General features: G+C 52.1%; 3 protein-coding genes across 4 annotated transcripts in view; 1 reads left to right on the top strand and 2 right to left on the bottom strand.

Moving 5' to 3' along the window:
* Positions 1-1,909: 1,909 nt before the first annotated feature.
* UBC (ubiquitin C) lies at positions 1,910-4,782 on the bottom strand. Its single transcript, XM_068210545.1, has 2 exons — positions 4,428-4,782; positions 1,910-3,670 (listed from the first exon to the last, which is right to left on the bottom strand). The coding sequence occupies exon 2, from the start codon at positions 3,662-3,664 to the stop codon at positions 2,063-2,065; it is 1,602 nt and encodes a 533-aa protein (XP_068066646.1). The 5' UTR covers positions 3,665-3,670; positions 4,428-4,782; the 3' UTR covers positions 1,910-2,062.
* A 7,133-nt stretch (positions 4,783-11,915) lies between these two features.
* On the top strand, positions 11,916-15,101 carry CENPV (centromere protein V). Its single transcript, XM_068210554.1, has 5 exons — positions 11,916-12,204; positions 13,131-13,229; positions 13,968-14,037; positions 14,403-14,517; positions 14,846-15,101. The coding sequence occupies exons 1-5, from the start codon at positions 11,951-11,953 to the stop codon at positions 14,968-14,970; spliced, it is 663 nt and encodes a 220-aa protein (XP_068066655.1). The 5' UTR covers positions 11,916-11,950; the 3' UTR covers positions 14,971-15,101.
* Positions 15,102-15,390: 289 nt separating this feature from the next.
* Positions 15,391-16,163, bottom strand: part of PIGL (phosphatidylinositol glycan anchor biosynthesis class L) — a 51,876-nt gene continuing 51,103 nt past the window's right edge. For both annotated transcript variants that reach the window (XM_068210552.1, XM_068210553.1), the window contains one exon: positions 15,391-15,972. In XM_068210552.1, the coding sequence (XP_068066653.1) occupies positions 15,874-15,972 (99 nt within the window). In that variant the 3' untranslated portion in view covers positions 15,391-15,873. The remainder of the gene's footprint in view (positions 15,973-16,163) is intronic.

Genomic DNA, 16,163 nt, shown 5'->3' with positions numbered 1-16,163 from the left:
GAAGGTCGGGAATTTCAGATTATCCAGTGCCCATCCCAAAGCCCAGCAGGAAGGTCGGGAATGTCAGATTATCCAGTGCCCATCCCAAAGCCCAGCAGGAAGGTCGGGAATGTCAGATTATCCAGCGCCCACCCCAAAGCCCAGCAGGAAGGTCGGGAATTTCAGATTATCCAGCGCCCACCCCAAAGCCCAGCAGGAAGGTCGGGAATTTCAGATTTTCCAATGTCCATCCCAAAGCCCAGCAGGAAGGTCGGGAATGTCAGATTATCCAGTGTCTATCCCAAAGCCCAGCAGGAAGGTCGGGAATGTCAGATTATCCAATGTCCACCCCAAAGCCCAGCAGGAAGGTCGGGAATGTCAGATTATCCAGTGCCCATCCCAAAGCCCAGCAGGAAGGTCAGGAATTTCAGATTTTCCAGTGTCCATCCCAAAGCCCAGCAGGAAGGTCGGGAATTTCAGATTATCCAGTGTCTATCCCAAAGCCCAGCAGGAAGGTCAGGAATTTCAGATTATCCAGTGTCTATCCCAAAGCCCAGCAGGAAGATCACTTCATTCATGTCAGTTTATTCAGTGCCTTATTCCTGTGGGACTGTGAACTGCTCAGGGACTTCGGGCAGGGCTGAAGGCACCCAGCCCAGATGGAATAGCTGGAGCTGGGACATTTGGAGGTCACCCTGCCCAGCCAGGGCCACCCCGAGGTTCCCCAGAACTATTTCCAGGGTTTTTGTCCATGGCCCTTCAGGCCCTCATAGGGAAGTGCCTGCACAGCCCCTCGGGGCACCCTGCCAGGTGGTTAGAAGGTGAAATGCACAAAATCAAAACATCAATTGCAGGAAAACTCAAACTAAGGGAAGTCTCTTGTGGCAGAGACAGCAAATGTTTACAGAACTTTGTATTTCTGCTAGCTCAGGAGACAGGAAAGCAAGCCCTGCTCCTAAAATAAAATAAAAAAAAAATAACACCCGATGATGGCTGTAACCCTCAAACGCACCCTGAAGTTGCAGCGCGCAGTTTTCCATGAAAACAGCAACCTTTTGGTTTAATTTCCCCATGGAGCGCAACACTTGCTGTGTGATGAAATGCAGAAGGAAGGAACCGCCTTCCACAGCAGCACTGCAGGGGTAGCCCAGGGCCCAAGGCGGCACCTGCCACTGCTTTGGGGGCAGGGCAGCGGCACACGCCGTGGGCCATTTCAGGGCGAGCAGCTGCCAGAACTCAGCAGCTGAGGACACCGACAGCCTCCCCCACAGCCTGGGATGTTTTCGGGGAAGGGCACAAAGATTGCATCCTTTTAAACACCCACCACTGCAGCTAAACCAACCCAGCCCAACCCCACTTGTCTGAGCTCCCTTAACCCACCCATAAAAAAACCAACCCAGCTAACCCACACTCGAGTATCAACTCCCCCCTTCTCGGCATCAATGCCTGCCTAGAACTCAAAGCAGGCAGCTCTTACACTGCCCCATCACCCACTGCCATTCCAGGTTCCACCTGCCCAGCCACCACAACTCCCACCGCGGCCAGTCCTCCCCCAGACCCTGTCCCAGACCAACACTCCCACCCAGAGTCCCTTCAGAGCCGTGCCAGGCACCGGCACCCCTCACACCCACCCCCAGCAGACAATTTAAACACGCCACAGGCCCGCAACTTGCGGCAAGACCCACCCCGTGCAAAGACCACCACACCATTCTGCGGTGCCTAGCCCACCTGGAAGCAGAGTGCTGCTAAAGTTTAAGAAGAAAAAACAACATGGTATTATTAGCACTTAAGATTTTAATCCAGATCCATTTTAACGACAAAGTTGGTCCTCACATACATGCAAAGAGGCTTAACTGCCATGGTAAGAAGCCAAAGCATTTCAATTAATACACCAGTTTCACCTGCTTGAACTGAGACAGACTACAGGGCGTAATGTGCAACAGAAAACTTTATTAGCATTTCAACAGACAGTTGTTCAGCAGTTACCCAAGCTTGCATTAACTTAATATTAAGACATTGAAGAACTACAGTGCAAACACAAGTGCCACTGGCAACCCTGGTGTCAAGCAAGATGCACAAGAACTTAACAGCCACCCCTGAGGCGCAGCACCAGGTGCAGGGTGGATTCCTTCTGGATGTTGTAGTCAGACAAGGTACGCCCGTCTTCCAGCTGCTTGCCAGCGAAGATCAGCCTCTGCTGGTCAGGGGGAATACCTTCCTTGTCCTGGATCTTGGCCTTCACGTTCTCGATGGTGTCACTGGGCTCGACTTCCAGGGTGATGGTCTTGCCAGTCAGGGTCTTGACAAAGATCTGCATCCCACCTCTCAGGCGCAGGACAAGGTGCAGGGTGGATTCCTTCTGGATGTTGTAATCGGAGAGGGTGCGCCCATCTTCCAGCTGCTTGCCAGCGAAGATCAGCCTCTGCTGGTCAGGGGGAATGCCTTCCTTGTCCTGGATCTTGGCTTTCACATTCTCGATGGTGTCACTGGGCTCGACCTCAAGAGTGATGGTCTTGCCAGTCAGGGTCTTGACAAAGATCTGCATCCCACCCCTGAGGCGCAGCACCAGGTGCAGAGTTGACTCCTTCTGGATGTTGTAATCGGACAGAGTACGGCCATCCTCCAGCTGCTTGCCAGCAAAGATCAGCCTCTGCTGGTCAGGGGGAATACCTTCCTTGTCCTGGATCTTGGCCTTCACGTTCTCGATGGTGTCACTGGGCTCGACTTCCAGGGTGATGGTCTTACCAGTCAGGGTCTTCACAAAGATCTGCATCCCACCCCTGAGGCGCAGCACCAAGTGCAGGGTGGATTCCTTCTGGATGTTGTAGTCAGAGAGGGTGCGCCCGTCTTCCAGCTGCTTGCCAGCGAAGATCAGCCTCTGCTGGTCAGGGGGAATGCCCTCCTTGTCCTGGATCTTGGCCTTCACGTTCTCGATGGTGTCACTAGGCTCGACCTCAAGAGTGATGGTCTTACCAGTCAGGGTCTTGACAAAGATCTGCATCCCACCCCTGAGGCGCAGCACCAGGTGCAGAGTTGACTCCTTCTGGATGTTGTAATCGGACAGAGTACGGCCATCCTCCAGCTGCTTGCCAGCGAAGATCAGCCTCTGCTGGTCAGGGGGAATACCTTCCTTGTCCTGGATCTTGGCCTTCACGTTCTCGATGGTGTCACTGGGCTCAACTTCCAGGGTGATGGTCTTGCCAGTCAGGGTCTTGACAAAGATCTGCATCCCACCTCTCAGGCGCAGCACCAAGTGCAGGGTGGATTCCTTCTGGATGTTGTAATCAGAGAGGGTGCGCCCATCTTCCAGCTGCTTGCCAGCAAAAATCAGCCTCTGCTGGTCAGGGGGAATGCCTTCCTTGTCCTGGATCTTGGCTTTCACATTCTCGATGGTGTCACTGGGCTCAACCTCAAGAGTGATGGTCTTGCCAGTCAGGGTCTTGACAAAGATCTGCATCCCACCCCTGAGGCGCAGCACCAGGTGCAGAGTTGACTCTTTCTGGATGTTGTAGTCAGAGAGAGTGCGGCCATCCTCCAGCTGCTTGCCAGCGAAGATCAGCCTCTGCTGGTCAGGGGGAATGCCCTCCTTGTCCTGGATCTTGGCCTTCACATTTTCAATGGTGTCACTGGGCTCCACCTCAAGGGTGATGGTTTTGCCAGTCAGGGTCTTCACAAAGATCTGCATGTTGACCTGCAAGACATACAGATGCTTCAGGTACAGCCACTTAGTCAAATAAAGCCTCCAGTATATCCTGAACAAAGGAATTACCTTTGTTATTTCCCATCAGTCAAAATTTTTTACTTTGGTTGTAGGAAGTGTAAAATGAAAAAACCATTTTCCAGTGTGACTAACTAAGCCTGGTTTTGAGGCGAAATCTACTGAATTCTTTTAAAAGAATACTCTCATTAGAAGACCCCCCCAGACCGCCCCTCCTTTATGCCCGCAGTGCAGCAATGCGGCGCCGGAGCTGCCCGACTCTCCTTCACATTCCCTGCCCGCAGGGCAGCGCCGGACCCCTATGAGCCACCCCGCCCAGGACGGGACGCGGCGGCGGAGCCCAGAGCCGCCCGCACTGCGGCAGCGCAGGCAGCGCTCGGCCCGCCCCGCCCCGCGGACCCGCCCTGCGGCAGCGCCGCCGCTCCCCCGCCCCGGCAGTGACTCACAGCCGCCTTCCGGCAGCGGCGGCTCGGCCCGCGCCATCTTCTCCGGGACGAGGCCGCCTCCCCGGACAAGCATTAGCCTGATTTACCCACCCCCCCACGCCCTCCGCCCGGCCCAGCTCTCACCGGCGCGGTTCAGAGCGCTACACAACACCGCGCAGCGCCGCCGCCCGCTCCCTCCGTTACCCTGCTGCAAAGCGCCCGGCAGCGCCCAGCCCGCCCGGCACGGTCCTGCCGGAGCACCGGGCCCGCCTCCCCGCAGCCCCAATCCCCCCCAGCGCACTCACGTCTGCGGCCCCGAGCGATGCGTGTGAAATGAATCCAGCGGCGCTAAACCTCAGATCTGCCGAGTGACGCACACCCGCCCTTATTTATAGAGCTTCTGGCCACGCAGGCCCCGCCCACCAAAACCAGTGTGTCCATCCGCCTCCCAAAGTAGTCCCCAGGAAAAGCTCCCTGTTCTGGCGAGCACTCGCCTTTTTCCCGCTCCATTCCCTCTTCCGCAGGAAAAGGCGTCCCAGAGTTTCAGAGAGGGGGATCAGACCCCACAACATCGGCAAATTTCTGAGGGGCGGATTGATCTGGGACCGTTTTTCGCCGCGGGGCTGCGTCCAGGCGTTGGTGAGAAGACTGGAAAGTCGGGCGGTGATTGGTGGGGCGGGCCGCAGGGCGGGCGCTGATTGGCTGCTCGGGGAGGGGCAGTTGGGAGGGGCGGGGGCGGCGGGGGCAGGGAATGCTCTGGAAGGTTCGGCGCTGCTCGGCGCTGATTGGCCCGCGGTGAGGTCACGCTGTTGCTGAGGGGGAGCCGCCGAGCGGGGCAGATTTCGGCCGGGGGGAGCTGGGGCCGTGAGGGGACGGGGAAAGGGATTATCATGGGGATTGGGATTAATGACGGCCATAGGAGCGATACTGGGGCTTCTTTAGCTCCCGCCTGAACCCCAGCACTGCTCAGGCACGGACTGGGGGAGAAGTGCCCTAAAAAAAGGGGGGTGACCCTTGGTGCCAGTGTTTTATGACCCACTGGGGCCTGTGACCAGCCCTTTGCCCAGGATGGCTCCGTGGGAAAGCCCAGGACAGGCTGTAGGGCTGGTCCTGGCCTGTAAGGCTGAGAAGAAAAGCAGAACTGAGTTAGCAAAGTTGGAAAAACAACATAACCCAGGAGCGGTGGTGGCTCCCGGGTGCGACACGAGCTGGCCCAGTCACGGGGCCCGGCTCCCGGGCTGCCCGCGGAGCTGGTTGGAGCGGGCTGGCCAGGTAATTCTCGTGATGGGAGGCTGCACAACAAGCCCCGTGATGAAATGCTGACATTTGGAATTCAAATGGTTGTTTACTCGCCTCCAGAACAGGAAGCTTTGATCGGTTATGGAGCAGCCACCGTCTGTGAACTGATGTGGAAACGTGCCTCGGGTTAGTTAAACTTCATTATACCTTTCAGGCTGGCTCTTAACTCATTTTGTATCCTATTAAAGATGGAGTGCACGAAATCCAAGATGGTTTTTGTGTTTTTTCAGCAGCTGTATCTGCTGCTCCCTCAGTGAAGCCAGATGACCTTGTTAAATCCTCCACTCACAGAGCATCAGCACGTGTCTGACTGGCAAGATTCACTACAGAGCTACTCTATTTCCCCCTAAAAACAGCTCAAACCCAGACAAAAATACAAAACCACCAAGAAGAAAAGAAAAAGAAACAAACCAAACCCCAACAACAAAATCCTTTTGCTTTCCTTTCTCCTAACAGGGTTTCTAGCACCTCCTGGTTTACAGTAAAAAGGAAATAAATCATCCTACCAATAATTACTCAAAATGCAGGAACAGGAAGAGGGAAGAATGGTAACTGGAAAGTTCAGAAAGCTCCATGGCAATAACCAGCCTTGGAAATATCATTTTGGCTACATAAATTTAGGACAAAAGGCAGAGTTGGGCAATGTCCCGTTTGTTTGCTGCCAGTTCTGCTCAGCGTTTCCAGCACGGGTTTTCTTTGGTGCTGCCAAGGTGGCTGAATGTTTGCTCCAAGGCTGGCCTGTGCTTGCTGCACATCCCAGGCACTCTTCCCCGAGGAAAGGCCACGAGTGACTAATATTTACAAATATGAAAGGCCACATCTGTAAAGCTGGAGATTAATGTAAAGCCTGGCCAGTGTTAAAGCACATCACACATTTATTAAGGATGTTAGGGTGCATATTTCTCTTTTTAACGTTCCTCTAGCTGGAGAAGGAGGAATTTCTGTCATTTTTCTTTCCTTTCTGTGTAAACCAGAAAGCACAGGAGCACTCTCTTGGTTGGTTTTTTTTTTCCTAAATATGGCTAAATCTATGGTGTGGTTGTACAAAGCACATGCATTTAACAAACTTTCCTCTGGTGGCTCCTGGTGAATAAAAACCATCGAGCAGCTGACTCTGAGCTGTATATAAATAAATGCAAAGCTGAAAACCCAGAAATCTGTATCTTGTGACTGCTCTGACCACAGGTGGCTACAGCCTTTGCCAGGGCATGGGGCCTGCAGTTGGGAACACACATTTCTTTTCAAAACTAGGTCACTGGGCAGTGGTACAGAGCAACCTACTTTCAGGAGAGAAGAATCTGGAGTCAGGGAAATGTTTCCAAGGAATCTGTACATTCTGGAACACAAGCTGTGTCTGGTTTTTATGTTCTAGCAACGAGGTATCATTTTTACATGAGGCAATCTGTATATCTTTAGCTACCAGGTTTAGCTTGGGACAGCCAGCCAGGCCATCACAGGGTGTGTGGCAAGTCCAGTTACTGTTCTTTGTTCAGACAAAAATAGGGCTGCTTGCCACAGGGAAAAAAAAAAATCTATCTATACACATATACATATTCCTATCTCATAACATTACTCACACCTGCCTCTCACTGTGTATGATGCAGTGTAATTATATTTACAGTTGGGGAGATAAATATTGTCTCCCTGTAGCAGTGCAGGAAGGTCCAGGCTTGGATCAAGTTCCACCCACGAGACAAACAGACCCGTGGCATGTCACTGCTTGTCCCCAAGCTGCCAGCCTGGAGGGTTACACAAATAGTGAGTCAGAATTCAAAGTACTGTGAGATTGTGATATTCTGAGATTACCGAAAAAAGGCAACTCCCTCGGTTTTGTTTTTATAGCTTTATGCTAAAAATAAATTCACTAAACAAAGTTTTTCAGAAGCCACCGACTTCAGGAGCTAAGAAAAACAAATTTTAAGAAAAACAAATAGATTGGTAGTAAAAAGATGAAAATTAGTGATACTCCTCTGTCTCCCTGTTTGTCTAAAGCGTATTTTAACTTTGTAGGACACATGGGATTCAGCTTTGAGGTCTGTGCTGCCACGATAAACAGGCTTGGGCAGCTCTGGGTGACGAGGGGGACATGTGACAGCTCTGCTGGAAGGAGACGTCCAAAGGGGATTTAGTAACGGGCTGAAATCACAGGTTTGTGCCTGCGTGTTGTGCCAGTGAAAGCAACAGCTTTGACTAATAACTAGGCCTGTTCTACAGCTCCTTGTCTGCGTCTCTCACTCTGCCTCCTGCCCGGCAAGGTTTGGATCCGATCCAAGCTGCAGTGCAGGCAGGGAGCCGCTTTGTTCACCTCCTCTCTGCTGCCTCTGAGCGCATTCAGCTTGTGCTTTCTGGGGCGAGGTTTTCCAGCAAAACAGCAGAGAAGTGCCTTGGGAAACAGGCAGACAGAAGAAGAAATGGCCGAAGAAACAGGCAGAAGAAACGAGTCCTAAGCTGTTGTTAATCATTGTTAGTATGATCGACAGAAGCTCTGAAACAGTGAACAGAAACAAACACCGTCAAGGCCGTTCTGAACAGCCTGGGGGTGTCACCTCCTGCATTTTGTTTTCAGGTCCAGCTTGGGTCCTTTGATGGTGAGGAAAACGTCTGGAATGTTTCCCCCTCCACCACAGGGAGACTGAAATCCAAGCACTGCCATTTTCCCCCCTGAACAAACCACGTACTTTGAACCACCTCCGTTTTCTTAAGTGTGCTGTCAGCTGTACACAACTCCTAGTTCCCTGCTTATTAGATATATAAAACACCCACAGTTCCTAATTGTCTTTTACCCACAAACATGTAGCTGCTCTCGGTGCTGCTTTGGGGATAAAAATGCTCTTACAGGCAGAATTTCAATGCTGGCTGTGAGCCAGGGCTGCAGAGCTGAGTCATTGTTATACAAGCAGAGCTGAGATGGCACAGAAAAGCCCCTTTGTACTTTAACACGTCAGCTGCTGCTGGCCTTTCAGCATCACAAGACACCTACACAGAACCAGCTGTAATTTACTGGACTTTTCCTCTTGTGCACCCCGTCATCTGTCTGGATATTTCTTCCTGCTCCATTTTGCCCCTCAAGCTGAACAGCAAATGCATTTTTCGTCAAGCTGTTGGCCTCTCCTGAAGCCTGGCAAACACTGCATCAGCTTTGTAAGCAGTGAAATGAGAGCTGGTAACTTTGGGCACTGGAAGGTGCTGCCCAGATACACTGACAATAACAACATTTGACCACTGAAATTTAGGGCTTTCAGCTCAAAATATCTGTAACATTTATCATCATCCAGAGTTCTGCCTTAAAGGTCTGGGATTGATTATTTATGTGAGACTCGGTTTTGTGTTCTGAGTCCTTCGTGATAAAATATAAAGCAAATGAAAAAAGAGAAGCAATTTATTTACTATGGCATTTTGCACTTCCATTTTTGTCCTCCAGTTCCTTATTCTGACATATCACAGGAGAAGAGAATTTAGCTTCTCAGAACAGCTTCTGCATTTAAAATAAAGTGAACTAATTGTGGAGAGGAACGGAGAGTGACAGATTTGCAGATATTACATGGACAAATTCCCTCCAGTTTTCTCCTGGAACTGCTTTTTTGAGTGCTGGTGGCTCCTGTCTTACAGAGGGTCATTTGTGTGAATCGACATAATGAGCCCCTAAAATGAGCTCCTAAAATTGCCCTCTGGCTTTCAGTGTGTTGAGTTCAGTGTTTTTGGGACAGGACAGACCGTGAGTGGTGCTGGCCATGCCCGAGGGGAGATGAATTCCTGCTGCAGCCAGCACAGACTCAGTTTCAGTGCCTTCCAGTTTCACCTCAGTGACTTTTTCCTCCCAAAATACGAGGTGACTGACATGTAACCCGGTTTGACTAAAGCTCTGGGAGTGGCTCAGATCAGGAGCTGCAGATGAATTTGTCACACAGGGTGTATTCCTGTGCTTCCATGAGAGTGAGTAACCAGAGCAGAGATCCACACAAGGGACAACAGGAAATTGTAACTCGGTGCCCTTTCCTATCATCAGGGAGGTGCTGAGCCACAGGATTCTTAAGCAAATCCTGGCATGTGCCACCTCAGGAGGCAGCCTGAACACCGTCACATGTTTTTAAAGCTCTTTTCCAGACCGGAGTGCTGATGGATCATTCATCACTGCCCTGCTTTGCCATGTTCCTGGCTGCCACAGGACTCTTTGGTGCCTCTTTGCCTCTCAAGACTCAGCTCACTTGTTTACATCTTTCCCCTTCTCGGAAAGAACAAGACATTAAGTTCTGTTGACTACAAATTCTTGATTATATATCAAACAAAAGAAGTTTCCAATCCTGCAACACTGAGCACAAAGGTTTGTCTTTGGAGTGATTATTTGTTTCCCCAACCGAGTGTGACTTGGACACCTCCAAGTTTTGTACTTTTCCCTGCACTGATAGTTTTACTTGAGAAACAGCACTGGATTTCAGTGTTCAAGAATAACCCTTTGTAAGATATTTACCACTAAAGGGGTGATTTCACATTTTCCTATTTTGTTGTTGTTGTTGTTGATTTGGTTCATTGTTTTGGTTTTGTTTGTTTGTTTGTTTTAGTTTGGTTGGTTTGTGGGTTTTTTGTTTTTGTTTTTTGGGGCTTTTTTTTTTTTTTTTTTTGCTTTATTTTGCTTTTTAAGGTATGAACTCTCTTATTTTTAAGACTTTAGTAACAGAATTAGTGAAAAGCTAAGTGGGAATCCTTTAAGAAGCCATCTCTCTGCAAAGGTGCCGCAATGACTTCAAACCTCAGGAAGACCTAAACACATCCTGTGCTGTCACAGCAATGTTGTGTCTAAATGAGGGCTGCTCACAGCAGAGAAGTGAAACACCACAATTCCAGCAGCACCTCGGGTCTGCTGAGCACCTTCCCATCCGTGAACACCGTGTTCAGGATGAGAGGGAAAATATGGGGCTCATGCCTGTGGATAACTGGCATGCCTGGCCTCAGCCCTGGAATCAGAAAATCATAGAATCCTTAAGGCTGGAAAAAACTTTTAAGATCATCAAGTGCAACTGTTAACCCAGCACTGCCAAGCCCACCACTGAACCATGTCCCCAAGTGCCACATCCAGCAGTTTCTGAACACTTCCAGGGCTGGTGCCTCTGGCACTTCCCTGGGCAGCCTGTTCCAGTGCCAGAGGGCGGCCAGCAGCACCGGGGCAGTGACTGTCCCTGTGCTGGGCACGGCTGAGCCCACACCTCGAATGCTGGGGCCAGTTTTGGGCCCAGCACAGGGACATTGAGGGGCTGGAGCGTGTCCAGAGAAGGGAACGGGGCTGGGGAAGGGGCTGGAGCCCCAGGAGGGGCTGAGGGAGCTGGGGGGGCTCAGCCTGGAGCAAAGGAGCTCACGGGGGCTCGTCCCTCTCTACAGCTCCCTGACAGGAGCCTGTGGTGAGCTGGGATCGTTCTCTTCCCCAGGTAACAAGGGGGACACGGCCTGAGAGGACACGGCCTCAAGCTGTGCCGGGGGAGCTTTAGGGTGGATATGAGGAAAAGATTTTTTCACTGCGCATTCCCCACGTTGTACCCCAGCCGCTGGGTCCCGGTCCTGCTCCCGTGTCACTCCCGTGTCACTCCCGTGTCCCCTCAGCCCCTCCCGTGTCACTCCCGTGTCTCCTCCCGTGTCACTCCCGTGTCCCCTCAGCCTCTCCCGTCTCCCCTCAGCCCCTCCCGTGTCACTCCCGTGTCACTCCCGTCTCCCCTCAGCCCCTCCCGTGTCACTCCCGCATCTCCTCCCGTGTCACTCCCGTGTCCCCTCAGCCCCTCCCGTGTCCCCTCAGCCCCTCCCGTGTCACTCCCGCGTCTCCTCCCGTGTCCCCTCAGCCCCTCCCGTGTCTCCTCCCGTGTCCCCTCAGCCCCTCCCGTGTCTCCTCCCGTGTCCCCTCAGCCCCTCCCGTGTCATTCCCGTGTCACTCCCGTGTCCCCTCAGCCCCTCCCGTGTCCCCTCAGCCCCTCCCGTGTCTCCTCCCGTGTCCCCTCAGCCCCTCCCGTGTCACTCCCGCGTCTCCTCCCGTGTCCCCTCAGCCCCTCCCGTGTCTCCTCCCGTGTCCCCCCAGCCCCTCCCGTGTCACTCCCGTGTCTCCTCCCGTGTCCCCTCAGCCCCTCCCGTGTCCCCTCAGCCCCTCCCGTGTCACTCCCGTGTCTCCTCCCGTGTCCCCTCAGCCCCTCCCGTGTCACTCCCGTGTCTCCTCCCGTCTCCCCTCAGCCCCTCCCGTGTCACTCCCGTGTCTCCTCCCGTGTCCCCTCAGCCCCTCCCGTGTCATTCCCGTGTCACTCCCGTGTCCCCTCAGCCCCTCCCGTGTCATTCCCGTGTCACTCCCGTGTCCCCTCAGCCCCTCCCGTGTCCCCTCAGCCCCTCCCGTGTCTCCTCCCGTGTCCCCTCAGCCCCTCCCGTGTCACTCCCGTGTCTCCTCCCGTGTCCCCCCAGCCCCTCCCGTGTCACTCCCGCGTCCCCGGTGCCGCCGTTCCGCCCCCCGGGCCGTGCGCGTCGCGGGGGCGCCCCCCGGTGGCGCAGGCGGAGGCGGCGCATGGGGCGCGGCGCGGCGGGCGGCGTGCGGCGCTCCCGGCGGGGCAGCGCGGCCGCGGGCGGGACGCGCCGGGCCCGGAGCAGGAATGCCGGGGGAAGCCCGTCCGGGGCAAAGGCGGAGCCCCCCGGGGCCAAGGCGGAGCCCCCCGCGCCCGGCGCCATCGATCTGGGGGCGCAGAGCGGGCGCTGGGCCGCCTTCCAGGAGCGGCACCGGCTGAGCTGCGAGGAGGCGGCGCGGCTGCTGCTGGACGCGTAGTGAGTAACGGGGCCGGGGCTCCGCGCTCCCGCCCGAGTCCCGTTCACGGCAGCGTTCTCTGCACGGCGGGTCCCGAGAGCTGCCGAGAAGGGGGGCCGGGGGTAGGATGGGGAGGGGGCGCACGCAGCACGGAAAAAAAGTGGCTTTCTGTGCTAAAGCTGCCCGCGTTTTAAGGCTCTCCCATCGAAAATGCCCTTGGGGGCTCCGCGAGGCTCAGCTGCTAAATCTCCACCCATTTCCTGTGCTCGCTCTGTGCAGAGCACGGCACATCAGAGACTGTCCGTGGGAGGCAAAATCTGGAAGGAAAATGTTTTTTCCTTTGCCTTTTGCGATTGACCCGCACGGTGACTGGCCAGCTGCTGTGGAGGCGGCTCGGGGAGAGGGAGAAGCACAGGCTCAGAAATTCCTTGGTCATAAAGTTCCTTTGCAATTACAACTCAAAAGACATTTCAAATATTGTGTAGAACCCACTTATCTCTGCTTTCACCAGCTCTTAAATGGAGGACTATTAATGGTGTTGGAGGAACTGTGGGGAAAATTGCGGGGGAATGCAGTTCTCAGTTCCAAGCAGTTTGTTTTGAGGTGATAGCCCTGGTTTCTGTGTAGGGTTGTATATGGACACAGCTCTAGGGTCAGCACTGTGACCTGGAGTGTGGTGGGGAGCTGTGTTTTACAGAGTGGAGAGTCCTCAAACTGGTGCTCTTCTTTCCTTGTTACCATTTTAATTAAACCACAAAAGCAATTGCTGCAGAGGACAAAAGCCATCCTCCACCTCATGTTATTAAATACATGTGAGTGGATATATTTCTTGGTATTCTGCAATGGCTCAAGACAGAACTGAATAATGTCATGTAGAGCCTGACCGTTCTCTTGGGCGAAAACCAAGAGAGGAGGATCCCAAAAGCTCTGCTGTGTCTTTCTGCAGTGAGTACAGGGGTTTGGTGAAGCACACAGGAGGCTGTCACTGTGGAGCCGTCCGTTTTGAGGTCTGGGCTTCAGCAGATCTGCACGTGTTCAACTGCAAGTGAGTTGGTTTGTTCCCTGTTCCCAGAGATGAATGTCAGCTCTCTGCTTTTCCAACCTTGGAGCTAAAGATGAGACAGCTGCAGAACACCCTCTGAGCTGTTTCCACAGGATTTACCCCTAATTATCTCCTGACCCACTATGAGATCAGTGTTGGTGATTTCAGGTGCTACTTTGGGCAGGATTTCATGTCTCACAGCCAGGCTCACACAGAAAGTGTCAGGAGAGATCTGATGAGTCCAGGTGCTCAGCCATCTGCTTTCTGTTTCCTGTCATGCAGGGGTCTCAAAGCACATTGGTCTTTTTTTAACTTGTTCTTCTCAAGTGAGATTACAGCTCTGACCACATGCGCCTCAAACTAAAACACTCTCTGGTTTCAGTAGTGACCCCTCTTTGCCTGCTTCCAGCTCATGGGTGAACTTCTGAACTTTACTTTCTTGTTTGCAAGGTAATGAATGTTGGCAGAATTGCCCAAGCATTCTCTGAACCATTGAGTGGATGTCTCAGGGCTAGAGTTTATCCTCAAGAGTTGTGTGTGAGAATATCTTATTGGGGTACCTGTGTAGGGTCAGTCTGGTCACAGGTGTGCTTGACAAACACTACTGACACCACAAATCCACTTTTGCCACTTACCTCTGAGCCATTCTAGCTGTCAGTGGGATTTCTGTTGTCAAGAGGTCTGATTGCTTCTCTACAACCTGTCCGCTTCTTCTAGAAAAGTCTGCTTTTTCTTTTACAGTTGCAGCATTTGCACAAAGAAACAGAACCGACACTTCATTGTGCCAGCGTCGCGTTTCAAGCTGCTGAAGGTAGAGTGAGAACACAGTAGGAGCATGGCCATGAGCACGAGCAGTGTTATCCTCACAGAGCCAAGAACAAGCAGTTTTCTGCCCTAGGTTTGGCTGGTTGGGGGAAATGGCTGCATGTTAAGCTGTCTGGTGTGGTTGTGTTAGTGTATTTTGTTTAGAGCTCTTGCAGTTCCCAGGCCTGACTGTTATGGACACGTGTCCACACAAAGCACAGGGGTTCAGGAAAGGAACAGGAATGCACAGCTCTGTATCTCAAGTAAAGACAGGAAGGTGGCATTTTAAATTGTACACTTCTTAGCTACAGGCCCAAAGTCATGAATCCATCTATTTCCATGGAAAACTTACAGTGCTTTTCCTTTGCTTAGGGTGCTGACAATTTGACAACATACACCTTCAACACACACCGTGCCCAGCACACGTTCTGCAAGACCTGTGGTGTTCAGAGCTTTTATACTCCTCGTTCTAACCCTGATGGTTATGGTAGGTACAAAGCAAGCTGTGCTAACCAGAGTAAACCACCAAGCAAACCTTGGATAAAGATTCCATTGGATGCTGACATGACAGCAGTGAGCAGCATGTGTCCTAAGAGTTTGTTCCTAAAGGAACTGCAGTAAAAAAACCACAATCTTTCCTATAATGTGTGGGCTTCTTCCTGGAATTGATTATATGAGACAGGATTCTCATCCAGGCTCCTCAGCCTTACAGCAATAGCATTTACAATTTCCTGAGATGCCCCAGCCATGGAATGGAGCAGGCATCTCCCACATTTTATGAAAAGTAGGTTTCTGTGTACTCTGTTTTTCTTCAGGAATCGCTCCCCACTGCCTGGATGATGGCACTGTGCAGAGCATTATCACAGAGGACATCAATGGCAAGGAATGGGAGAAAGCAGTGAGGGAACATAAGACCATCAGAGACATGTCAAAACCCTGACACCCTTCCAGCACCCTTGGGAGCACTGCCATGGAACTGCAGTCTGGGGTTCCTGGGTGATGGTTGCTGAAATCAATCTCTACATTACTGTTACCTGTTCTCTGTTTCTTAAATAAATCTTTCTATGCTGATTGTCTCGTTCCTTTGTGACATTCAGTTTTCAAACTGCTTCTGCTCTGTAAACCACTGCAGGGTTGCTGGTTTGGCACTTTGCCTTTAGCTGTGCTAAAGTTTAAATCACAATACAAAAGACTTCATTAGAATCACTTGCACCTCATTCCTGTGTCCTGCTGAGACTCTTGTGAGTTGACCTTGAGCCCTGTTCTGAATCAAGAAGAGCTCATATTTCAGGAGGTGAAAGTAAAGGTGGAGCCTGCAACACAACATGTATAAAAGAAGCAACAGCAAACATCAGTGCAATTAGAAAAAAATTGCATCATTTCTGATGTTTTATTCAAAAGCTTTGGCTTTTTAAAGTTCTGACTGAATAACAAAGGTGTTGTGGTATCTGTGGAGATAGCATGAGCTTTGAAAAGTTACTCCTGATAGCTGGATGTTACAAAAGCACCAAGGGAGAGTTGCCAAGCAGTCCTTGCAGCTCTATCTTCTTGGGGAAACAGTCTGTGCCATATCTTCTCCAATGCAGAATCCTCCAGAGCTTGGCTCCCAATTAAAGTTAATCAAAATTTCACATTTTATTTAAGCTTCTATGAAAATAAAGAGCTGTTAACCCTGTTCTCAACGTAGCAGGCAACAAGATATTCAGAAGGAAGTTCACCCAGCCTGGGTTTTGTAGTGTGGAGAATGCCACACAAAGAGCACCTAACACAGGAGCTTTCTTGAGTCCTGGGCCTGGGGCAGTCGTGGTTTTGCTCGCTCTTGGCTCCTGTGAGTGATGTCCTGTCAGAGCAGGCGCAGGGAATTGACCACCAGGTAACGAGAGAAGAGCAGGTAGAGCTGGCGGAACCAGAGGAGCTGGCTGCGATGGCACTGCATGGCTCTCTAGGAGGAAAACAGTGCAGAGAGCATTACAGGAACCTTCCAGAGCTGCTGCGGGGGCAGTTTCCTGCTCCTGCTGTGGGGGTCAGTGCCCATTTATAGGACAGCCCGTTTTCAGGGAGCAGGGAGAGGCAGGGCAGGCTGCCTAAGCTCGGGCCTGTCTGCCCCTGAGTCTGGTGTTGTGCTGCCTGATG

Source organism: Anomalospiza imberbis, chromosome 20, assembly GCF_031753505.1.
Source record: "Anomalospiza imberbis isolate Cuckoo-Finch-1a 21T00152 chromosome 20, ASM3175350v1, whole genome shotgun sequence".
Classification (NCBI taxonomy): Eukaryota; Metazoa; Chordata; class Aves; order Passeriformes; family Viduidae; genus Anomalospiza; species Anomalospiza imberbis.
The sequence above is the reverse complement of the archived record's forward strand: the minus strand, read 5'-3'. Positions and strand labels throughout refer to the sequence as shown.